The sequence below is a fragment of the Anser brachyrhynchus genome (genome assembly GCF_964034855.1).
Source record: "Anser brachyrhynchus genome assembly, chromosome: 3".
Classification (NCBI taxonomy): domain Eukaryota; kingdom Metazoa; phylum Chordata; class Aves; order Anseriformes; family Anatidae; genus Anser; species Anser brachyrhynchus.
This window is the reverse complement of record NC_137696.1, coordinates 48,339,702-48,366,036: the sequence shown is the minus strand read 5'-3', so window position 1 is coordinate 48,366,036 and position 26,335 is coordinate 48,339,702. Positions and strand designations below refer to the sequence as shown.

At 37.0% G+C, this 26,335-nt stretch overlaps 1 protein-coding gene across 1 annotated transcript in view; it reads right to left on the bottom strand.

Moving 5' to 3' along the window:
• Positions 1-26,335, bottom strand: part of GALNT2 (polypeptide N-acetylgalactosaminyltransferase 2) — a 108,159-nt gene that overhangs the window by 18,201 nt on the left and 63,623 nt on the right. Inside the window, exons 7-14 of the mRNA XM_080585203.1 lie at positions 24,428-24,549; positions 18,487-18,574; positions 14,694-14,781; positions 13,495-13,598; positions 9,243-9,369; positions 5,483-5,575; positions 5,204-5,287; positions 3,312-3,438 (exon numbers count right to left, since the gene is read on the bottom strand). Of these exons, the coding sequence (XP_080441329.1) occupies positions 3,312-3,438; positions 5,204-5,287; positions 5,483-5,575; positions 9,243-9,369; positions 13,495-13,598; positions 14,694-14,781; positions 18,487-18,574; positions 24,428-24,549 (833 nt within the window). The remainder of the gene's footprint in view (positions 1-3,311; positions 3,439-5,203; positions 5,288-5,482; positions 5,576-9,242; positions 9,370-13,494; positions 13,599-14,693; positions 14,782-18,486; positions 18,575-24,427; positions 24,550-26,335) is intronic.

Here is a 26,335-nt window from a genome sequence, read left to right as displayed (position 1 = left end):
CCAGAAAGCAAAACACAAGACAGTCTAACCGAAGGGTAACAGGAAATTGACACTTCCTACCCAAAGCATGACATACGAGATAATTTCTTTAAAATACATTTAAATATATGCCATTTCTCATAGAAGAAAGAAAAGCCATTCTATATGCACTGTTGCCCAGCTTGTTTGATCTCAGTGTCCTCCTACACAGGGCCTGATCTTGTCCTAACCTTCAGACTCTCTCCATGCATCTCACCCTGAAGTTTGGTCTCCATTTGTCTTATCCTTGGAGGAAGAAAGCTGATTTCCTCTCTCACTGAAGCCACACTAGTTAACCAACTTACGCTCACTGCTACTTAAAAAGGAAAAGTTAACTTTTCTTCAGTGGCTAAAGAGAATTCAGAGTTGTGTAATACAAAACCCTAGATAAACAGGGCCAAGTTCGACTACACTTTTAAGTGTTATTTTGCAAAGAATGAGTGTTTCAAAAAGAAATTAGATGACTAATCCCAGCCCATTTTTAAGCTTATTTTCTGATACTATAACTCAATGTTTAGCTTGCATGATCACTTAAATTCAGTTGATTTAACAGTGATTAAATTCCTTTGAGAACAGATGCTCAGGAGACAGTCAGAGACCTCTCTCCCATGCAACTGCAAGTAATCACCACCATAGAGGTAGCAAGCCTAGCAGCAAGATGGGTACCATATAATGCAACTACTAGAATAACGACAATTATGAGAAACAAAAAGGCAGAACTCTGCATAACCCCTTACTTGTCTCTCAAAACCATACACTGAAGGCTTTTCCTTCCGCTCTCCACACAAAATATTTTTTCACTATATTAAGACTGGGTGTTAGGAAAGAGCTCTCCACTGAGAGGGTGGTTGAGCCCTGGAACAAGCTTCCCAGGGAATTCAAGAAGCATTTGGACAATGCTCTCATTCATATGGTTTGATTCTGGGGTGGTCCTGTGTAGAGCCAAGAGTTGGACTCGATGATCCTTGGGGATCCCTCCCAGCTCGACATACACTGTTCTAACCTCACTTGACAGCAAAATTACTTCTCTTCTCAGTTCCAAACAGTTTGTACAATGTCAACGAGTATCATTAATAGCCATTTTAAGAATTTAAGGAATTAAGTAAATATTTTTAGAGGTTATGAAGAAAGAATCACAAATGCTACTGAAACAGATGCCACCCATATAAGATTTATACTCAATGACATTAAAATATTAACAGGGTAGTGGTAAAAACATGGAGTTCAAGGACCCTGCAGTCAGTGAAAGTAAGAGCCTTGAAAATGCCGATTTTTACATCTTCACCCTTCCATCAGCAGACTGGAAGGGCTTCAGACAAACCAGCAATCATGCAAGAACATAACACATTTAAAAGCCAAATCTACAGCTTCATAGAAGTTCCAAGCTCTGCTGCTGGAGACAATGTGATGGCCCTTCATGGTATGAAATTCAGTGTACAGACGCTTTCTTCCAAAGATCAGTAACTACGACTAGTTATAGTAGAGAGAAGTTTAAGCAAATTCCACTACACCAGAACAGGAAAAAAGAAATGGCAAACAGCGCATGTATGTGCTCAAGGCACAGGCTGGAAACAGGACAGCTCTGGGTAATAACTGGACAATCAGGACATCGAAAAAACCCTGTATCATAAATCAGAAGTATAAAGATGGTAGAACACCAATAACCTTAAACCTTCCCTTTGCTGCTGAGTGAATTTGCCTTTACCTTTAACTCTTTAACATGAATATTTGCATGTAATTGTCAAACAATACACTAGAATTTCTTTGTCCTTTTAGAGGTGCAAGTTTTAATCACTGAATTCTAACAGGCTGGTGTAGGAAAAGAATCCCTTTTCAACTAAATTTTTTTTGTGTGTCAAGTACAAGCCAGAGCACACTCTCCACATCCTGTAGTAGCTGAGTACTCTCACTCTCAGTAAGAATAGCTGCAAAGCACATAGTACAGAGTTAAAGACCCTGGTTTGCTCCTCATCCTTATCCCACGCTAAGGTCACTCTGTTCATTCTTCCAATCCAGTATGAATTCCGCGTGGACATAAAAATCCATTTTTGACCTGTTCTGCTTCTTAATCTGTTTGAATGCCTTGTCACAAGGTTCAAGGCAAGCATATATTACTTTTTAAAGGTCATCTTCACAGAAGAAACTACACAGAAGAGAGGGTCAGATTTGGAGGAGGGGAGTTTGAAAGAAGATAACTTCATGCATCTATAGAGAATATACAAGATAATGAGAAACTTCCAAGATTCCTGCACCAAGGCAATTCTTGACATGTCTACCCTTTCTTCTATAAAGAACATTTTGGTGCTCTGAAAAGATGAGTGCATTTTCACAAAGACAACAGAAAAAGCCTCCCCAAATATATTCTTTAATGGTATGGAAGAGACATACATTGCCTGAAATAATATATTTTAGGCTTCATCTGATTGTAGAGTTTTCCCCTTTTAAGTCAGAGCAAAATTCTGAAACAAACACTCTTTTAATAGTGGATCTTAATTATTAAGCTTTCTATTCTGTTAGATGCTCTTGATAATTAATTTTACATTTATGTTTATAATCAGGTTGGTTCTGAAAAGTTTACTGACAAAGTAGCACAAAAAACTGTGAGCACATATGCACGTTTTGTTAATGGTAATGAAGTCACAACTGTATAATTAGATTCTTCACAATGTTAATCTCATTTGGTTCCAATCTACAGATTTGACATTTTCCATTAGTTTTGGAGTAGCATTGGAAAAGATATGTTGAAACACTCCCTTTACTGTGAGTGAATAGGAGATGAAATCTAGGCACTCCTGTTTTCTGGAAGAGCTAAACAGGAATTTGAGAATTTTTCACACGCCACTACCATAATAATAAGGCATCACAGTAAAGCGTTCTTCTGATTTCACTGACCTTAGGTCATATACTTAACAGTACATCTTTTCTTAAGAAATAGTTCCCCCAAAATCAAATATACCAATTAAAAAAAAGCAATCTATACAAGTATAAAATTTCTTGGAAGGATGTTATTGGCTTCTAGTATAAAAATAAATATTAATGGAGAGAAAGGAAGTGAATAATCTGATGCAGACTGAATCGATCTCTGTGCTCAGATTCTAAACCTGAAGGCATACAAAATTAAATTTGAGGGAGAAATTATTAACAGACTTACTAAATAACAACTGATCTGTTCATCTGGGTTTAGGTACCTATCACCAGTACACAGTACCTGCTTGAGTTAGTTTCAATTTTACTTTATTTTTTTCCCCTCTTCTTAAGATCGCATTTTGGAAAAAAATCAATAGCATACAGACCTGGTTTCCCCCGGCGTTATGACATTCATAAACTCCAACAACACCATCTGCAAAATGGCCCAGAGTATCAAGGCAATTGGTACCCTGCTGCAAAGCCCCAAAAGCTATATCTTGATGATCAGGTACCCTAAAATAAAACCAGAAATATCTGCTTAAGTAGTTTCTTTTTTTTTAATATATTTTTATTTGAAGTATTTTTAAGATGAGAGGTTAAAGATGAATGATGACTGATTTGAAAATTTCAGTTGTCTTTTGAAGATGGAAGGCAATTATTTGATCACATGGATAAAACCAACTTTGAAGCATAGAACAGAGTACAAAAAGATTTGTATGTTCATCCTTGTTTTCTCATATAAACTCAGTACAACAAGTAAATAAAGGTGATGATATCATCATTTGAGGTCACTTAAGTCTTAATTCTATCAGTTAAGGTCATCAAGCCTTCTTGTTTGTTGTGTTGTGTTTTTTTTTCAGCCAAGCTATCAGAAATATGACACACTACATTTCTCCCAAACCGTTCTTATTGAAGTGCTAGAAACGGTGTTGAAGAAAATAAGTGTTTTACTGATATCTTTTTAAACAGCTGCATATAAACTGGAATTCACATAGTCTTGAAATACCTAGGCAAATGAATTCAGAGTACACTTGTGGGGCAGACAGACCATAAGTTCATATCAAACAATAAAGCAAGGGCATATAAACTCCTTTAAAAACTTCAGATTATAATAATAATTCAACCCAACAGAATGAGGACAAGGGAGATAACAGAATAAGGTAACATTACACTCCAGTAATGCTTGTTGCAGCACATTTTCCAGGAGAGCTTACAAGACACATTTCTTCTGGCAAATGAAACAAAAATAAATATCCTCTGGCACTTTTAAGAGAAAATAAATAGTAACTTCCTTCCTCACAGCATCATCCTGGTTTATGAGACCCTTTAGTATGTGTGGTTCTTCAGAAGTTTTACTAGGGCTGTAATGGCTGATGGTCTTGCATTCCAAGCCTGTATGCCACTAGTAGTTATCTAACTTTACTGACACAGTGCCCCCAGGAGGAAAAAAAGAAAAGTATTCTTATGAGCCATGTTGCTAATACTGAACTGACAACAGACAAACTAGTTTAGAGACTCAGATCTGACAGACATACATAGTAGGAGGTTATTGAACAAAAACCTTTTTATTCAAAAAGTGACAAATGTTTTCTTTGAGGATTTTTCATTAGTTAGATGTGTTCTAAAGCAGCAAATTTCAATTTGTGTCATGTATCGTGTTAATGCTCTAAGTGTTGACTCATTTTGCAGAAAGTATTAGTGATGTTACCACTCATTTCTCTGTTTATGCACATGCATAAAGGTTAGCAATTATCCACTGACAGAGTAAGAGACGATAAAGAAGACCACCAAGCTTCTTAGACCAATGCCTTTAGCAATGCTTGCGAAATTTACAAGGCTTTGTTATCTGCTAACTTGTGTTACTTGTACCATACTGAGATTCAGTCTTCTCACTCAGATAGGCATGTGCTTAGGTGAAGGCAAAGCTTTAAAAAGAGAAGATGACAGAGAACAATGTGTCTTCAAGCAAACAGCCTGTGTAGGTGACTAACTCCAGGCTCAGAGAAGTTTAGTTCTTTGGACACTGTTCTCTAGAATATTGCAACTACAGCTTCAGTTGCATTTAAGTGGAAAAGAAAAAGATTACTTGGGAAAAATGAATTTTTAAGAATAGAACTAACAAAAGTGAAAGCAAATAAGCCTACATGATGGATTTTTTTTTTCACAAATAATTTTTTAAAATATCTTTTACTTCCAAGGAAGTGGAAAGAAAAACCAATGATTTCTGGGGAAGGCAAATAAAGAATTCCATGCTATTGTGGATTCAGCTGAAACTCACCGCAACTCAGGATAAACATTTTCGAGATACCACTTGAAGGGCTTGCAGCTAAGTCTCTTTCTGAGTTCCATTCGGCTTTGAATACTAGAAGAGGGGTAAAAAAGGAACAGTTTTCAAAGTCTGGCTGTTGTATTTATATACATAAGTGAATATAGAGGAAACTCAAGTTTCTTAGTAGAACTACATCTTAAAGAGATAATTAGATCCAGCACTACTTTTAACTCGGAAGGCAGTGTTTTGTGAAGAATAAACGAAGAGAAAGAAGCAGTTGTGACTTACTTGCCGTAAGGTACATTTCTGGCTGAAGGCACTGCTGCATAATAGAAGTTTTTGTATTCATCCATCCATACTTCTGCTGCCCTGCGTGTATTTCTAGAGACAAGCATATGAAATACAGGTTATATTTTTCTCCAACTGCAATTAAACAGTTTATTCTTGGTTTGATTTTAATCCTCCCTAGTGCTACACAGTCATCTGCCTCAAGCCAGGCAGAAGATTGATTCCCTATTAAGGACCCACGTAACAGGAAACCATTAGAAAGTCATACAACTGAAATCTATGCATTTAGAACAAGACTTGTGCCTTTTCCACACTCTTCACTACTTCATATTTTCATCTGGAATTTAATACATGTCTTGAAGATCTTTCCGTAAACTTCAGAGAATTTGTTTGTTTTTGTTTGTTTTAAAAAGAGTAACTTGACAGAAACCAAATTCCGTGAGTGTTTACCTGGATAAGCAAGCTAATTAGAAACAGAAAATCTCAACAATTGGCAGTATTCAATAATGTGTTTTACCTTGCTGAAAACAGATATGCTAACTTTGGCAACACATTCAGTCTGCATCTTACTATTACCAGCATAGCACTCAACATTCCAAGACGACATAAGCTGTTGTGACATTTAAGGCTATGAACCAAGCAAGTCTGCTGCAGCTGAAGTAACAGAGGAGAGACAGTAATTAGAAAATACTTCTAATATTTTAAAAGTCAGTAATTATTACTGTAAATGCAGGGGAAAAAATAACCAATGTTCTTTACTTCTAACGAAACATCTAAGATTTCAGTCTTTATGTAACTGGTGTCTTTAAATCTCCTTTTGGACAGCAAGATGGTAAGGCTTTTTTCCACCCCCTGGCTTCTATGTCTATGTAAAACTCATTTACTTATTTTGTTCATAATTTTATGCTTAGAAAAAGTCTTACTTCACTTGCAACACCGAAGCTTATTTTACATTTGGCAGTAAGTTCATCTTGAGCAACCAAAGTAAACGCTGTCAGCCAACAACTTTAACATTACTCTTTCCAATTCAGAAGGCAGAAATAGCCAGGATAAAGTCAGTAAAATTAGTAAGACCCCAAAGAAGCCAGGGTATGGAAAAACAGAGTGTCGGGAGCACTCAGCACTTACATTAGACCACGGATAATGAAACTTAGCATCACGCCATTAGAGACAGTTCTGCATGGACCAGACTGGGGTCTGCAAGGTTTATTAGCTCGGATGAAGTTACATACTAAAGCAGCTGGTCCTCATGCAGCAAAGCATATATGTGCAAAGCTAAACTGATCTAGTAAATCCTGCCAGACGCAAGCTGTGTCTGCCCACACCACACAGCCAGGAAGTCATCCCCTCTCTCCTCTTGTAATATAGACCTCCCAGTCTCTCATCCAGAATCATCAATTTGTTTTGGCTGCCCAAAGGCAATGCACACTGACTAGTCAGCTAAAAATAGGAAGCTTATCCAGTGCACTCCAGAACAAGTTACATACAGTCAAGGGACAGATGATTGTATAAGCTAACGAGTCCCAGTTGCACAACCAGCACGGATTCTGTGCACCAAGTTTCTTGGCACCAAGGTCCCACACATATCTGATAATATCTGCACCGTGAGGGTATCCTATTACCCTAGGTTTCTCATTCTATCGCTGCTTTGTTTGTTTAAAGGAGCTTTGTTATATTAGTTTGACATATGAGACAGCTGACTGAGGAGGAAACATGACCTTTAACTATACAGCAACTTGTCAACCCTGCTTTTAAGTGATATGCAAGTTTTCTAGGTCAATTCAAAAATAACTCTAATGAAACAGAGAACTTTAATGGCATTGCAGCATTTCAGACATCTCAGCAGACAAAGGCAATAAACAGCCCACAGAGAAAGATAGATCTGGAAAGGGATGCAAGTTCCCAAGATGCTAGTTTGTAGGCTTTAGTTGTCCTCATCATTCACACCCAGGTGGGACCTCTTTTTCAAGTGATTTTGAACACAAGTGACTGGAAAGCAAAATGCTACTAAAAAACCTGTCATAGTAGCTGTCAGGACATTTGAGTGATCAAATTACAATGATTATTTGGCTCCACAGCAACAAAATCTAAAAGTTTTAACCACAGTATAAACACAGAATCTTCAGCCACTGCTAATATGATATATTTCTGATGCATGCTCTATTCTTGCACACATACAGCCAGGCCCTTTTCTTGCTTTTCAGATGAGTTATGTTTAAGTACCTATTTAACATCACAAGAAAAGCAGCACCTTGGCAACAGACCAAAGACAGAAAAAGCTGCAGAGCAGGAAAACTGCACAACTTTATTAACCATATTATTTATTAACCTTGATCCTTGTTATGACATCAACATTTTAAAGCCTACTGTAAGGCTAAAACAGTTGCTTCCTAAACCTACATAATATGGTTTAATAGGTAGATCCTTCTATCCTCCTGGCACACACTATATATAGGGGAAGTTCAAATTGGGTGTTAGGGAAAGGTTCTTCACCAAGAGGGTGGTTGGGCACTGGGACAGGCTCCCCAGGGCAGTGGTCATAGCACTGAGCCTGACAGAGTTCAAGATTTATTTGGACAATGCTCTCAGACATATGGTCTGATTTTTTTGGCAGTCCTGTGTGGAGCCAGAAGTTGGACTCAATGAACCTTGTGGGTCCCTTCCTGCTCAGGATATTCCAGGATTCTATACTGGCAGAGATGTAACATATTACGAGAGGATACTTCATCACTAGCTTTTGCTTTCCCACAAGTACTGTTATTCATTTTCACTGTAGCATAAAATACAGAACTCAAAGTAGAGGGGACCAGAAAAATCCCTACTATGACTACTGGAAGAAATGAAGACTGTCACTTCATTTTAGCAGACGTAAATTCATTAGTGTCACATTGCTGGCATAGCCAACATGGAATAGAACAATTTATACCTCCAAGGTGATTCCTCAGCCTAAGGTGAAATATTATTCCAAATATATTGGCAGCTTGGAACTTTCTTCCAGACTTAAATACAACAGCGCTCTGTGCTGTTTCATGTTAAACAGTGTTGGGGTTCCATATTCTTCGAGGATAAATGATTTGCAGCTCTTAACTCATGGAACTTTTAGCTCATATTTATACTCCTTCAGGCCCCTGAGCATGGAGTCCAATACTCTAAACCAAAATCTACACAGATGATTCAGCTAGAATTGACAGAGCCTTGGTCAAAACATGTCATACACTCATGCAGCACCTTAAACCACATGACTTAAAACACTATGAACATGAATCAGGATTGCCATTCTCATTCCACAGAAGAGCAACTGTGGAAATAGTTCAGTATTGCAGCTACTGCCACACATTAAACCAACAGCAAAATTAACACACGCTAATTTGAGTTCTTAATACTGCAGTTTCTTAGGTCTACACAAAAAAAGCATTTTAATCTTGTTACAAGAAGGGGAGATATGATATAGAATGAAGCTTTCAGCAGCCTGGCATAAATACCAGAATCAGTCTACACAATCATTTATATAACTCAAAATTGATTGAAAGCAAAGTTAACCATTTCCTTCTCCGTATTCTCTGTCTGCCTCTACTACAAATTTCCTCTTTTTTTTTTTTTTTTAAAGAATTTAAGGTTCTTCTCTCAGTCTGCATAGCTGCCTCAAAATCATCAGCTTCCTTTAAGGAAAAGGTCCTTAAAATGAAATTACTGCCACCTGCTGATCATTTGAAGAAATCCAAAACATTGCTATTTAACTGAAGGCCAGACTAAGAATTACCTTGCAAATACAGTACCACTCCCACCAGGAAATGTGTACGGATGCTGTTTGCGGAATACGTGACCAACTCTGCTGCAAGGGATGATTTCTAGGCTCCCACCACATTGCCAAACTCGGAATGAGATCTCTGCAAAGAAAACATGAAACACCAACATCACAAAATAATGTAATTTCACAGGATATTATTTACAGGAAACTTGAATATTGCTGGGAAGATCAATATATTTACTTTTTTTTTTGAGAAATTCCAGGATAAAACAAAGGTATATCTGAGCATTCTACTTCATTATTCTTCAAGTTCTGAAGAAATAACTGTATTAACTTGGAAGGAAAACTGTATGTCTTCTCTCATTTGAGGTTACCCAGTATTCTCCAAATTCACAGATAGGACAGGCTTTTGTTCTATTACTGTGCTTCATCTAAATGTCAAGCAATAGTAGAAACACTTAACATAAATTAATGACCTTTTCTAAAAGAAATCACCTAAAGATGAAATAGAACAGACATATTCAAGACATGATAAAACAATCAACAGTTTTGAGCTGCTGACTTATATCAGATAAACACTCCCAAATGCTGGCAGCTGAATAAGTTATTGCAAGTCAATCTTGATTTGAGAAAGACTGAATAGAGAGGTGACATATATAGACTGAAGGCTACGGACTGTATACGTCTACACCAATCTAGCAAGCTTACCTTGCCAGTGAAGAGAGATCTAGAAACATTGTTGCATGTTTCTCAGCTTAGACAACTGTCAGCACAAGTTACCTCCTGCTGACAGGAAACTTTTCCTCATTCATTCCCAGTAAGCACACGGGTGCTTCCAGTAGCACTTTCTTAGTTTTGATTATTTCCCTCTTTAGCCTAGCAGCTGCTACTGGTCACCAACTCCTACCCTTAGTTTCAAGCCTCTTCATCACCCGTTGATACCTTGCCACAGATTTGAAACAAAAACCACACACACAAACACTAAGCAGCTCTATTTCAGTGTCTACTTTTAAGGCTACACTAAGTGCCATTCTTCCTCCAGAAGCCTTCCTCCCACATACACAAATAAAAAAAGTCACAAAACCCAGCATCATTCCTAAAATTAAAGTAGAAAAAAAAAGCTATAGAGAGCCTGTCTGACCAGAGGAGAAAAAAGGTGCTGTGATTTAAAACACTGACAATGCAAGATAACTGCTTTTCTCCCAAACGGTCGTTGCTTTTACACGGATTGCTTCGTATTTGTTTTACTTCAATAATAATTTCTATTGCATCAAGGCCAGCTAGGCATATTCATGAATTCTGAACAATCAGCATAGTCCAATCTGTAGACAGATAATCTTCCAAAAATATTAATAGGCAATAACATTGTCTTTGGCAATAACTTATGACCTTGATTTTCAAGTTGAATTAACATGGAACAATAGGCAAAATGAATTTTAGAAGCAACTGAAAATGACATTCTTGTTGTACATTTTTCACAGCACTTTAATCTTCTCTTATTTTGAGCTTAGAATGACAAAAATGAAGAATTACAACAAACGACTGGTCAATGTTTCTATTAAACAAGTTAGTAACAAAAGCACTTTTATATTTCTACCAGAATAAACTACACAGATAAAAGACTTGAGGCTTTCCCCTATCCAGCTCAAATTTGATCCCACAGTGCTGAAATTGTCAAAGCAGAGAAGTAATAATTTTCTTATATCACTTTGAAGCATAATTTATGGAGTTCTATAATTTCTGGAGTTTTGCTAGAAAGTTCAGACAGTGATCAGTCCAATGTGAGAGTTAGTTACATGCAGTGAGGCTAGGACGTTGCTTAGTGAAAGGCAGCAGGGAGATCTGACCAAAGACAAACACTTTTGCATTAGACAAACAAACGCAGACTAAATGCTCAGAAATCTAGAATTAAGCTTCATTAAGTATTGGGAAGTATATCCCTCTGAAGTGAAGAGAAGGGAGATTCTGGATAAAAATAAAGGTCAATACAATATGCTTAAAGGCCTTTCTTTTTTAAATGATTATTTTTGAACATTTAATCCAAAACATCACTGTCATCTTCATTAATGATCTGATTGTGACCTGGATGTAGGTGCTGAAAAACTATTCCAGATGCGGTTTAGAAATGCCTTGTGAATCAACTTTTTTTCATTATTCATAGCTTCCTCTACTGTGTATGTTAATGCTTTGTCATTTGATTAGTTCTCCTTCCATAAATGCCCAGAACATAGACCTATAACTCAACACAACACTGAACAAACCTTGATCTGTCTTGTACCACAAGCATATGTAATCAGCCAAATTTGGAAACAATGTGAAAATGCACCATCCCTCTATGATTAAAACAATCATTTGGCTAATTTATGAATTAAACTGTCGGCAAAATACTGCAAGCCCATCTTGGAATTGGTAAAGTCGAACCCATACTAACGTGAAGAAAAGATCTCAAGTGCTTTGTACATGCTTGAAGGAAAAATGCAAAGTTTTATACAGTATAAATATGTTTAAACTATTTTGCAAGTCCACCTAGCAGATCATTTGCATGTAACATCAAGAGGCTGATCAACAGATATTCTGGAGAATGAAGAGGCCATACAAGTGGACATATTAGATTTTGAACTGCACATCACAGATTTCCACTATCTGGCATATGTCATTTATTGCTAATTAAATAATACACCATGCAATTTTTACACACCTTCTGTTAATCTTGCAGCTATGAACAAATAATTAGCTGTGTCCTGTCTGACTTTGCTTTTTCAAGCAGCAGATAAAAGGCACCCCAAAGTCTCTATCTCCTTCCTCCCATGGTAGGAGAAGGGGGAACAGACTGCAGCAGAAGCAGCAAACAGCGTTTTGCATGCAGACTTTTCACCTAGAGTAAGGAGCTGTTGCTTGTGCCTTTTACTGCTAGCAAGTCCTCAATTATCAAAGCATACAAGCAGCTGCTAAATTTTCAGGAAAAACTCAGTCACTCAAGTACATGCTTACAGCTAATCAAATATTTAAGTGCTCTGGTGGTAAAAGAGGTTCTCAGACAATGCAAGTTTTGCAGAGAATGCAAGCTTATCCAATGACTTTCCAGGATGTTTTAAAAAACAAAGAACAGTTATGATGTTCAAACTTCTACAATTTAGTCATATGCAGCCAAAATGGGGGGTGGGGAATAGAAACAGGAAGTAATTGTTCAGAACATGCAAATGTTTGAGTATTGCACAGAAAGGTCAGACAGTGGACCGTAAGGATGTATCTTCCAGCCTTCAAGTTCTTTACACAAGTTCAAGGAATTTTAGGATTTTGTAGATTGCACATGCAATAGAGAAGTTTTAATCCTTAGAACTGGTCCTAAAACACACTATTTAGAATGTCTGAGATGCATCTGTACCTTGAAAATTTAATGACATACTGCAAGTCTTGAGAAGTTGCAGAGTTCAGCTCCTCCTAAATCATTTTTAATACAAGTATACCAGTCTTAGCTGAAAAAAGTCATTCTACAATACTGTTATGCAGAGAGCTAGACAACCCTACTAATGCTAAATCTAACCACAAGGTCAAAGAAGCAATGCCTAATGTGCAAGTTCTCTTGGCCTTTCCTCCTTCTTCCCCCAAATCCCACTCACTTCAATATCTGAAAATAAGGAATTACAACAAAAATGCCGTCTCAATCAATTATTTTGTTGGGCTAAAATATGGGTATAAAACACTAAGGTGATATGTCAAGCAATATACTAGGATCAATGATAAATAATAGACCATTCTTCAGTTAGCTAAGTTTCGATTGATTTCTTAAAGTGTAGGTAAGTACATTAAACCCATGATCTCCTACGTTCTGCTTGTCATTAAGTATCAGCATCTTAAATATCAAAAAGTTGTCAGCATTTAAACATTATTTAATTTTAATCTATAACATTAGAAAATGATGACTTTCAAAACAAGGTAACATTTTTGGAATTAATTTCCTATCTACATCGTGAGGGTTGTGTTTTGCCTGCCAACTTTCAATCCAATTTTTTTTTTTTTTTTTTTTACTGCGCGGTGAGCAAATACATGCATTTCCTCATACTTAGTTTACAATTCCTACCCTGTTTTAATTCTTTTGTTGATGTACACATTTTGGGTGTTGCCAGTAATGCACCTGAAGTTTTAACTCTGTTTCTTAATCCCCTCCGCATAAAACCACAAAGATCATGAATCCGGGACAGTAAAGACAAAGTTGAAAGGTGCTTTCTTTCAAAAGTGATCCAATGGTAAATGATATACTTACCTAAGTTTTCTCCACCCCAAACATCCATCATCATGTCATACTTTCCTAGTTCTTCAAAATAGGATTTATCCATCACAAACAACCCGCCAGCTATCATGGGTGTCCTAAACAGACAAGAAAAATTAAATACTTATAGAACCATGAACTGGGAGGTGTCTATTTGCATCTCAGGTTTAATACATCTTTGAAAAAACTGCAGTGTTTTCAAAGGCAACTGTTTACATCTATCACTTCAAAGCTTGTCTGCATACCATCATACAACACTTCTATGGCAAGTACAGAACTGTGACCATCATTTCAGCTTCTGAGTATTTCCAAATTTCCATTTGGCTCCCAAGATTTCTATTTAAAGACTGGGAATATGTGCCAGCAATAAAATATTGAAACTGACGCTATATTTCAAGCTGTCAAAACATATGATTTTGTGTTTAAATTTGATATGCTTGATATCTGTTTTTTGTTAAGGTAAGATAATCTAACAGTGACCTTTAAAGCTGGGTGGTCTTTTCTGTTTGTTGGTGTTTTTTTAATAATCAAGTATTTGAGTCTCAGAAGGCTACACAAATATGAATGAAGTTTCCATATTCCTCAAAGCTATGGAAAAGATTCCTTTTCAAACTGAGAAAATGAGTTCTAGCTTTGTTTAGTCACTGACTACTTGGTCCTGAATCCATTTCTATTTTTAAATCTATGTTAAGTCTAACTGTAGATATATGGTTGCTATATCTCATCGCATGTCATTTAAAGTAAAATGACACAGACAAGGAAGTTTACTTATTTTTTTTTTCTTTTTTATGGGAAAACAAAGGATGCAAATTCTACACTACAGACAGTGTGTTTTTCGGTATTAGAGTTTATAATTAGCAAGGTAGTGTTTCCATTTGAACCTCCCAAACTGGAAATATTAGCTTTAGTCTGTTTTGGAGATGCAACATGCACAAAAGTAATAGTTACATGAACAGTATTAGAGGTAAACTCTGCGTCAAGCTATGTTCTTCTATGCCCTGAAGCAACGTTACACTCTTCACGATTTATTGTGTATTTAAATCTTCATCAGATAAATTAACCAATACTAATCCATTTGCAATGAAGTGCTCTGACAGGAACAGAGACCCATGAAGATGGATCAGTAAGTTTCTTTTACTCAAAAAAAATTAAAGCATTATCCATCAAAGGTAGAAAAAGTGGTACAGACGCACTTTATGGGAGCAACTGGGTTTCCTTGCCGTGCTCTTCTTTGCTCTGGTGTCATGTAATCCCATTTGAACACCAGGTTCCAGTCAAAACCTTTAAGAAGAAAATTATGATAGAGAGTAAGTAGGATGTTAAAAAGACGGTGGTCATCATTCAAGTTGCAGTAACATAATATTGACCCAAACCACTTGGAACTGAAATTTAAGTTAAAAACTTTAAATTTGTACAATCTTATGGGTAGAAAACAAATGAGGAGGAGAGTGGATAAAAGGTAAAAAAGTTGGACAAAAAATTAAAAAATTAAATCTCAAATATAAAAGATTTCTCTTGTTGCCATCTAGTACACAAAGTAAGAAACCCACCCAACAAATGAGAAAGCATAAGCCTTAAACATGAGATACTGGATTCATGCATAAGTCATATTGAACATCACATGAGAATCTTCATCCCATTACAATTGCTCTCTACAGTTCTTACTGTACAATTACATTTCAAGTCTTCTATGCTCACATTTATGCTTACACAAACTTAATACAGTACTTGGTACTCCTCTCTATAAGCAGCAGTTCTCTATCACAAAGGTTGCAACAGATTATGTAGCTCCCATTTCTCTTATTAACATTCATTTAAGTTCATCCTTTTCTACTGCATGCTCCTAAATACATCATTTTTAAACCCGGGATAAGTGCTGGAGGGCCAGAAATCTTACTCTTCTTATGTAGGTACATGTGTCTGCATGCACAGCAGGAGAAGGTCTGGACCTTTCATGAGTTAAGCACAAAAAAAAGATCACCAGTACAAACAAGACCAACAGGTCACCTCCAGCAGCTTTCTACCTGCCAACAGTTTAAAACACCTTCCTTTAGGCAACGATACAAGAAACACAGCCAGTATAAAATGACCCTACTACAGGAAACACTTTGTAACTATTTTTGATCTGGGCTAGACCATTAAGTATGAACCTCTACCAAGAAACTACAAAGGCTACACAGCACTCTCCCAATACGCCTAGCAAATCAGCCTTATACAGACTGCCTGCTGCCAAAAGCATTTAGATCCTATGAGGTAATGTAATGAATGATTTCCAGATTTCTGTTGCACAGATGTCAATAGTTTTCTTTCTCTAACATGAAGATAAAGCAATTACTTTCTGGGGAAGTGGGAAAAAATTAGCTAAACAGACAACAATTATAGTCCTACAGGCTGTTTGCACCAATAAATGCACATGGTAAGGACTGAGGTGGAGAGTTTGAAATGAAAATTGTTTAGTTTTCAACTCCCAAAATACTTATGTCTCATGCACACAATACAGAAGTTATCCTAAACAGTCTTTACAACATGTATGCCAAGTTTTCCTCTACAGGTTTGAGCCCTTCATAAGGTGTTGCACTATAAAAATGAAAGACCATCTAAATACTCCAAATATTCCAAGTAGCAAAACAGTAAAATGGCTACAATTGATAGCAATGCAAAGTCTCCAGCTTGAAAAGAAAAATGAACTCCAATATTTCCATGCAGTTAAAAAGTCTCATCTCATCATACATACTCAGCAAAATTACTTGCATCTGGGAAAACCTGAAAAAACCCTACTGTTCTCCAGCACAAGTGGTAGAGATAGTGTTACGTACACCATAGTGAACACAAGGGGTCTCTTTCGGAACACAGCCCTGTGTTGCTAACTCAGAACAAGTGTATAAATTGCCTACCCATGAAAATGTTTTTTCCATCTCCATTTTCACTGAGTCTGGGAAAAAATTGCACTCAATGAGATAGTATCAGTAACTCTGTAAAAGGAGTGTTTTTTAAATACAAGTGCATATCCAGTATGAAATTCTATCATGGGTAAATTGCATAATAGGCACAACCTAAGTTATTAGATCTCAGTTAACTACAATTTATTTCAGTAATTAAAGTGCTTCTCAGGGTGTAAACAGTTTTGCAAGCCTCCTCCCCTCAAAAACAAATTTGTAATATAAAGTCCTCTGTAAAATTTGCTGGATGGCTTGTCTTGGGTGAGTAAGTCTTTTGCAAAACAGACCAGTAACAAATGCTGTCCCAGCTGTCTCAACTTTCCATGCTTCAGCCACACAGATACTATATCTAAGATTGAAAGCATGGTTTGATTTCCATGTTTAGATTTGGCCCCAGTGAAAGCTTCCTGTGATACCAAATGCTGTAGTGCCCCTCACACACTAATCTGTCCTTCGGGAACTGAAAGGGAATATACTATTCACATTTCAACATACCCCAAATAGTATTTAGATATTGCTATGTGAAAAATGTGTTGTTAAAATGCAGCTTCTCACTCCTCAGTACAGAAGTACAGAGGGGCTCAATGCACTTTAAAGGATCTATTTCTATTGTGTATGACAGGAGAAAATGAGCATTAAAGAAGAAAATGGGAAACAGATCCATAGACGAAGCATGAAAAGCAGTAAGAAGTAAAATGATCTCTCAATTCTCTCCGACTTCAGTTGGGAAGAATTAAAGAGCATGAACCCCACAGGAACCAATCAAAGGTTTCAATGAAAACTCCTCCTCCTACTGCAGACAACAATAAGAGCCACATAATGGTATAGAGATTTCCATGCTTGCTTTATAATGAGTAGATTGGGTAAAAGCCTTAAGGTTTTAATAAAGCTGGCACACAGATAATAGCATAGTATTATATATTAGCATATTGTGAATATATCCACTGTAGGCATTCTTTCAGAACATTAATTAAAAGGATATAGAAACTCTCACCTCCAGGTCATGACTGGAACTTAAAGCATATGCAACATTATGCAAATATTACTTTCATTTTGGTTTACTGGAACGAACACTTGGTGGCCAGTTCTGGACTAGGAGGTCACAGACAGAATGGGCCTGAAATTGATTTTCCCTTCCCCGCTCAAGAATGCCCATTCAGAAAAAGCTGAAACAACGTGGGAACAGCACCATGTAATTTCTATATTGTGGCTCATCTTATATCTGTTATGCAGACAGTAGTTTCCAGGGTTGCAGGAACAACTGGGGGGAGGAGGTGGAGACAGCTATTTTCAATGTTATATTCCTACTAACAGTGAAAAAAACTTTAAAAAACTTGTAATGAATAAGGATTCTAGCATGTGGTTGCCCTCCCTCCATTGGAAAAGGAGAAGAAGAATTACTTTTGGAGGGCTTCACAAAGCTTTTTATTATTTGCTGTCAACAGTTTACACTAACCAGACAGTGAAACTGTAACATCTCTAAAATGAATTTAACAGGAAGTTTTGTAACAGTATAGGTATAAACACTACAAATTTAAGGTCACATTTTACTCTCTTCACAATTACAGATCATCACTAACAAAAACATTTTTTTAAGCACATTCCAAAGCTTTCTGCTTTTTCAGAAGCATTTAATTAAGCAAACCAGCATCTTGAAAAAAACTCATAGGCACTGCATTGCTGATGGATTTCTAAACTAGATAGCAATTAAAGCCTGTCTTATCTAAAAACAGAATCATAAGCTCTGGCCATAAGCTGCTTCTGACACATGCACAGTGCTACAAACATTGGAGTGACTCTTGCACGATGGTAAAAGGCAGCATAAACTTATAAGAATTCGTATAATAAAAATGAACGGTTTTAAAGTAGAAGGCAATAAGGCCAATTAAAATCCAAGCCTAGAGAAACAACTGACATCTAGAAATTAAGCTAGAAATGCAAAAGGGAGGAGCAGTACGTTAACAGCCCATTCCACAACTGCAGTGATTATGAGCTTTGATTCTTGATGCTTTTTATTTTGTATTTCTATTCCAGTACAGGTACATACCGCCTTTTAAATCAGCTGACGCCCCCACGTACTGGAAGTTGTCCATATTAATTACATCAATAATAGGAGACACAACTCTGGTCTTGTCCTAAAATAAATATTAGAAAGTGATATTGAAATAATGAAATCAATATAGAAAGATTCATTCAGGATGAGATGTTGCACAGTTCTGTAGGATTTCATCAGCACTTCTCCCCCAGCTTTTCCTCTACTTCAGCTTCTGACTCTGAATAGTATTGCTCACCCTTGCTTCAGAGAAAGGAACCACACTATATAGCTGAGAATCCACTTTGTATTCTAGGCTAACTTACAGGCAAGTAAACCCCCTTCTTCTGGCTTGCTCTTGAAGCAAACTCGTAGTTCAAAAGGCAAGCAAGCAAACACCACTTCCATTCCTATTTTTCAAACCGGCTCAAAAGAGAAGAACTATCCAGGTAATTCATACTTTCACAGCAAATATCTAGCCACACAGAGTACTGCAGTCTTATTACTTCAACCTTTAAGGAACGTAGGCGTTTCTACAATCAGATAAGTCTTAGGTTAATGATAACCCATTTCACACTAGAAGAAGAATTACAACTTCACAGTGAGACACCAGATAGGAGAAAACTGAAAAAAGCACCTCTTAAACTAATGAATGCTATTAATCTCTGGCAGCCAAGATTCCAGTGGCACGGATGCTGCATTCCTCTGTCTGAGCATGGTCTCACATACTATTTCAAGCAATGTTAATTACCTTAGCTCATGTGTTTGTCAAAATAGTTTTTAAGGGAAAAAAACATCTTTCCAGCAACTCCACATGCATCATCTATCAGGATAATAAGACATCTGTACTCTAGAAGGGACTCATCTAATATTAGAAACACAGTATCATGGTCAAATCAATTCCTCTCCATGAAGTACCTCTTGAAAAAAAAAAAGGAGTTACATTTACACACTGAAGCATAGCTTCTTTTGATCAAACACGTAGTTTGGGATCAAAATAGAAAATTGAGCGCCAAGATTTAGCACCATTCAGAGAGCACAGGCACCTTTTGAACAGTATTATCACCAACTCTGTGAATATAAAAATGCTTTAAATAAACGGGATATTTTGGTAACTCTGTTACAGAGAATCTGTTCTCATTGTTAAAAAAATACCAACCTCAACATCTCCATTTTAAGTATGTATGCAGAAGCGTCTTCAAACAATACATGTATTCTGAGCAGTAGTTCAACAATACTTCCCCCTTGCTAATCCAGTATTACACATATTATCCAGTATTATATAGGAGAACAGTGTGAGCTCATAACAAGAGACTAAAAAGCAACTCCTTCAGTCAAACTCTTTGGTTGGTCCAATAAGATCATTAAAAACACGTTTTCACTTATTGATTCTTAACTACTAAATCTACTGATTTTAGCAAACCAAAACTTCATAGCTGGCGTATACCAGGTCATTCTGTATGCAAAAAGTCTCTTTCTGTATTAGCCAAAAGGAGAATCTGAGTTAGGCCTTCAGCTTTTGGCTGACAACGAAGCTAAAAGCTGATGACTTGTTATTGATTCTACATTTCTTTTAAGTATCAGTTCAGCTATACCATACGGACCAATTGTGCATCTTTGCGAGGGATGTAACAGAAGATGTAAACAGGCCTTCCACTAAGTATTAATTAGCTAGGTCTAAAGCAAACTTGTAACATAGACAAAGAAGACCAGCCTCTCCCATTCCGCTGCTGATCACATCTTCAGCTCACATTTCTGTTAGCTGTAGCCCCAAGTCTATGTGTTTAAGACGACAAGCATATGGGTTTACTAACAGTGTCCTACTTGGGAGGCAACTATGATTTATTGCACCTGAACTACAACACCATGTGTCCTTCTACACCAAAAAAGCACTTCAGGTGTACCCGTGACCTTATTTTAGATATTCTACTTACAGCGATAAAACTAAAAAACCTCCTTTCTTTAAAGACTGATGATATCTTCTAAAGAAGTTACCCAGCCTATCCAGTATTTGCAATACGCCCATCAGCATGAAATAAGAAAGATACAAATGTGAAACACCCCTTTCTGTTCTTTCCTTCGCTGAAACTGATGTGGTTTATACATCTGTGTCCATCTCTAAAAATCATTTGTTGCAAAAAATCTGTATTTTCTCAAATGGGTCCCAGAGCTGAACCTGGTAGGAAAACCTGCCTAAGCTGTCATCTGTCACAATAGGCAGAGCTTAAGTTAGGATTCAGTTCATCTTCACTATGCCTCCGTAACGCTGAATAAGCAGGTAGCACATCGTCTCTACACATTCAGTATTTCCTCAGGCCATTACTGTTTATCTGATTAATTCTATCAATATCAGTGCAAGAGCACCACTTGCGACGCTGTAAGCTTAAGTAACACATTAAGTTATTTCCCTGACATATAAATACCCAGGTTGTGACCATTCAGTTTGATATACAACCACCACTTTCTGGGCCTGGGAACATGCTGTTCCTTCCATGATTTGAAGTGATAGATTTGTTCAGTAGGAAAGTGGACAAAATACTTGCACATCCTTAAGGTGACATTTTGCAGGGCACTGCAAAGTTGTTAATGCAGAAAACTGCTAAAAAGACCTTGCAAGTCTCCAAAGTACATGAAGTCCAAAGCCATCCACTTAAAATACTAGAAAGCAACTGCTCCTGTTAAATTGATAATGGAACACAATTGGAAAATCTTGTGCTTCTATGTGAGGATAATGGAAAGAAATAGCCTGTGAACACTGCAAGTCTCTAGTGACTGGAAATTTGTAGCAGACTGTTTCATTTTAATATTTCATAAGAAGGTTATGTATGCTCTAGAGAGTTAGGCTACTATTAGATATTATTCTCATAAACCATTGGAAATTATCCTCAGGATTCTGCATGCATTGCTTTCCCCCCAACCCAGTACCCAAAAAACTTCAAACACTTCAAAGATTAAATTTCACAACACTCTAAGAGGAAAATATAAATATTTTCCTTCCAGCAATGTGCCAGTTAAAAGTAACTCATTCAAGGTCACAGAATCTGAGACAGATATGAGAAAGGGATCCACGTCTTATTTCTTAATTCTAGTTTCTTAATCATTTTAAGATCTTTTGTTTAAAAATATTGTCAAAAAGTGATGCAGGATCAGTTGTGCTATGAAAACAGATGAGTTTAGTTCTGCTCCAGAAACTCCCTTTTTCCTGTAACTGATATTATAAGAATACAACAAAGTGCTTAGAAATAGAAAATGGAAAAATCAAAGTAGGAAAACATTCACAAAATAACCTAGTAATTACCAATGTTTTCAAGGTAATGGATACTCCTGATTATTATTGATATTTTGGGGGAAATCAAAGGGTTAAACTCCACTGATTCCTTGTTTAGTCTCCCCTAACCAACACACATGCTCCCCTGGAAGACAAAATGCAATTAGAAAGCCTCCTTGCAGTAGGGAACAAGGTGGGAGGAAGCATACCAGCTCCAGTTTACAAGGGTATCTGTACATTCTGAATGCTAAAATATTCAGTTTGTGTGTACGTTTTTATTGCTTTAAGCCTTTGCTCAAATTACTGAAGGAAATCCCTAGTACTGTCAAATCCCTCCAGGAACAGTAGGCAAGCATGGCCAACAAACAAGGACATTCTAACTAGGAAGCCACCTCAAAGAAGAACACTCTGGGATGGATCATCTTTCAATAGAAGAGAAGATCTCAAGGCCTCATGTCCTCCTAACACACATAAGAGGTCAAACGCACAGCTTTCAAAGGGGGTTACAGCATGTTAGATAGTATATTGTAGAATTGATTCCATTTAAACTGTTTCTGGATGCTATAATTTTTATATTTTAAAACACACAATTAAGCCCCTAAAGCTCCCACAGAATTAGATATCAAGTGGGCAATTCTGAAACTGAAGGAAAAAGCAACCCTCCCACCACACACAGAACAGATGTAGCAGAGCATCAGAGAAGACTGCATTGATGTTTAGTAACTCTAACCTGAAAAGGCTACCTTTGAGGCTAGAAAGGAAAGGAAGTTCGAATCTATTCAGCTTCTTGTCACCAAGACCATTAAGAAAATGCTATTGATTAACATCAAGTAACACACCATCTGCACTGTGAGCAAAAATCTACCCATTTAAAACAACAACTATACTATATGCAAGCCCTATACACATGTGCCCTAATTATTTGAACCAGCAAAACACCTAAAGGTGTCCTTAACAAACTCCATACCTGCTGCTTGGGAATCTTCCCAGATAAAAGTAAAATAAATGATGTGGAATTCCAGTTATTTAACAACACATCAAGCTTTTAAGAATGGAAAACTGTATTCATACAGTTGAAAGCTATTCTAAGGCACACAACTAGCATGTGTCAGGGTGACAATTACAAGGAGCAGGTTTTGAAGCATCTAATCATTCACGTACTTCTAGAAGTAACTACAGCACAAAGCAAAATATGCAGCTATTTCTCCCATCAATTACACTACATGTAATGCCAGATCTTCATTAACCTGTCAGCCACTTAATAAGACGTTTTACATTGAGTTATGATGAAAAGGTAACATTTTTTCATATCCCATATCAGTTTCAGAAACTGAAATGTAGTATACCCTGAAAAAAATATCAGAGAAGAGGGTAAATGGCAAAATATTTGTCTTGCTAAAAGCAAGGCTTTATTGACCAAAACTACCTTTCTTTTCAAATTTCTCAAACAGGCAGATGACTCAAACAAATTACACAAAAAGGCTTGAGAACAGTTCCCACATCCTAGAATCAAGCTAGCGCTTTAGCAACGAGCATTCTTTGCTTCCTTCTGAGATGTATTTAATGCCTTCAAGTTCACTTTCCTGGTTAATAATTACATAGAAACTACCCTTGCAGGGCTGCAACATTTTACATAGTCACAAAAATTGAGCAAAGTGTTATGTTGCTCATGCTCAAGGGCTCTGTGGGCTGCAGGTACTTGAGTGACCAGGTTTGAGCTGATTACAGTTATTTCGCCTCCAAAACACAATTTTAAATGCTGTTATGTCTTAGGCAATTTACAGTATTTCTTGAATATACAGTAAAGCATTGCAGAAAAACAGAATAAGAAGTTATCAGTTGATGATGACTGGTTTTCCCATTGGCATATTGAGGACACGGCTTCTTCCTCCCCCTCTTTTTTTTGGAGGAAATGCAAAGGAGAGCATATGGAGAACAAGCAAGGAACTTGGCATTAACAAGACAGAGTAGCTAAGTAAAACCATTTTGACCAGGAGCACTTTGAAGGAAAGCCTTTCCAAACTAAAATATGTTAAATTAAAAGAAAATGCAATTATGGAAAAAGCTTGGGTTTTTTTTGAGCATCCCCCAACACTTCCTGGGATCACACGTGATTCGCTTTCTACTTCAGTAGAGTTCCTCCAGAGTAAGGATAACCAATCCCTGGAGAAAACAGTATACTTTCACTCTCAGTTCTGTCAATAGCTTTTCTAGGACACTGGCAAGGCATCGTTTTCACAGAAGCTGAGAGCCCATGGTCCCTGTTAATTTCCATGAGAATTTTCGTTTCACAGTTCAACCTCTTTCCCATTATCACACTGAATCTTAATGAGGCATAAATATTCAGGTAAACTGAATTACATTGAGATGATATTGGTTGAAGAGAACTACGCTTTGCTCTAAAGATTTTCAACACTTACTGAGGAGGTCCCTAAAGAACCAAAGAAGCATATATTTGAATTGCTTTTAAAGGTAATAATAAATATTCACATTTTATGTTCCTATGTTCACAGATTAAATGAACAAAAAGTGGGTTTTAATCACAGAACCTCCGATCATCTCCATCATCTTACTTCAGAGAAAAAGCCTCCTTAGAAAAATGCATAAAATTAATGTAGTATAAACCAGATGGCTTTAAAATTTAAAAGCTACTCCTTCAGGAAATTACTTTAGAAGAACTTTACTAACCTCAGCTACTCTTTCCAAAAGTGGTTCCAGCCAGTGTTCATTGCATTCACAGTGACTATCCAGGAAGGTCAGTACTTTTGCTTGTGCTGCATCTGCCCCTCTGACACGAGAGCGCATCAAGCCTGCAAAGTAAAGAAAAAAAGTCTGTGTAGATTCTGGAGGAAAACGATCAACAGCAGAGAGACAAACAATTGCATTCCAAGATGACTGTGAATTAAGTTACTATAACTCAGGACATAAACACACAAGTTCGACTATAAAAACAAGATGCTGGTTAACAGTTCGGTGAAAAAATTTCAGAATAAAAAGCCTGCAACTTTAACTATTGCACTCTAGTCTACAGGTTCTAATCTTATTTAAACAAAAGAATTTAAGTGCCTTTTCAAAAAAGAGTAATATACAAGTGCAGCTGAATCTACATTACAGTAAATAGTATTAATGCTGATTAATTTACTCAACATCAGTACTGAAAACAAATCCGCCCTCCCCCAAATCCACAATAGGATATAGTGCCACTTCGGTTTTATTAGCATAACTGAAGGATTGCTACTGGGTGAATTAAAAGTACTCCTGCCTTTATGAAAGTACAATAGAGCTGCAAAAAATAATATCAACTTATCCTAACCGCCTTTTTGCACTCCCCCCACCTCCCCATTTTAAAAGTTCTCAGAAACAGTCTGTCCATCCTTCTGTCAACTTCTTCCAGAAATAACCACACTTGGTTAATTCCTGTTTAGGAGCCTTTTGCCCAGCCCCTTTCAACTGTCCGTCCTGTGTTTCTTGCAATTCACTTGTCTGTCTGTTTTGGATTTTTTTGTTGTGGTTTTGAAATCTTAACCCTGAAAAGATTTAAGAGAAAGCTTCTGATGAAATCAAAAGATTCTTCTCTTCTCTACATCTCATTTATACAGACCCCCTCACTGATTTGCCCTGTTCCTTTTCTCCTTTCCCTCTCATTTCCTCATTGGATGACCTCACCATTCCTTCACGTCCCTTTTTATATTTACGCATCTACCCTAGAACATCCGACCATGTTTTTCAATACAGAAAAGAGTGAACTTCCCCTCATTCCTTTGCAAGTTTCCTGCCTATTTTTCTGTATTACTGTTCAAAACTCAATTTCACTGTCACTCAAGATCAAAGCAAAGCAATTACTTTTTTTCCCATTGACTCTCACCAATTCTGTCTTCTCAACTGAAAAAGGTCTAAAACAGATATGCAAAAAACCCCAACCACTTCTTCCCATCCTCCTCACAAAATCAACCTGCAAAATATGGGTCTGACAAACAGAACACAAGTAGCTTAATAGGAATGGGCTACAGACTTGTTTGCTCTGTCCAACATTCAGCAACTAAATAGCCTCACAAAGATACTTGTGCTCTCTTATCACAAAGATGAGTACTTCACTAGTGTAGATACACTCCATAATGATGATCTACCAGTACTTTCTACCTTACCTATTGTGCATTTACAGCTAATCATACCTTTTTATGCCATCTCCCAGGTTCCAACTTTTGCATGTTTCTGTGCACCTTTTCCATGCTGTTTGTTCTACTTCTACAATTCCTCATTCCAGAACTTTGTATTTCGAACTTTCATTCTTACAGAACCTAATGTCTTCATCTACTTTCACAGAAAATGGAAGTGACCATTAGGTCATCAAGTCCTCTGACATCACACTGAACCATACAACAGGAAGAGTTCAGAAGGTTCCCGTGAACATTTAGTCTGTAGATTACCACACCCTCCAGAACACATCTGTTCCCATAACTCTGGTCCTACAGATAAAACCCAAAGCTACCATCATGTATTTCTGAAACCAGGGCAGTCAGTACCATCCTTGCCTGAGATATCAGGCATCAGCCTACACTTGAAAATAAAAAGCAAAGTTAATATTAAACTCTAGCA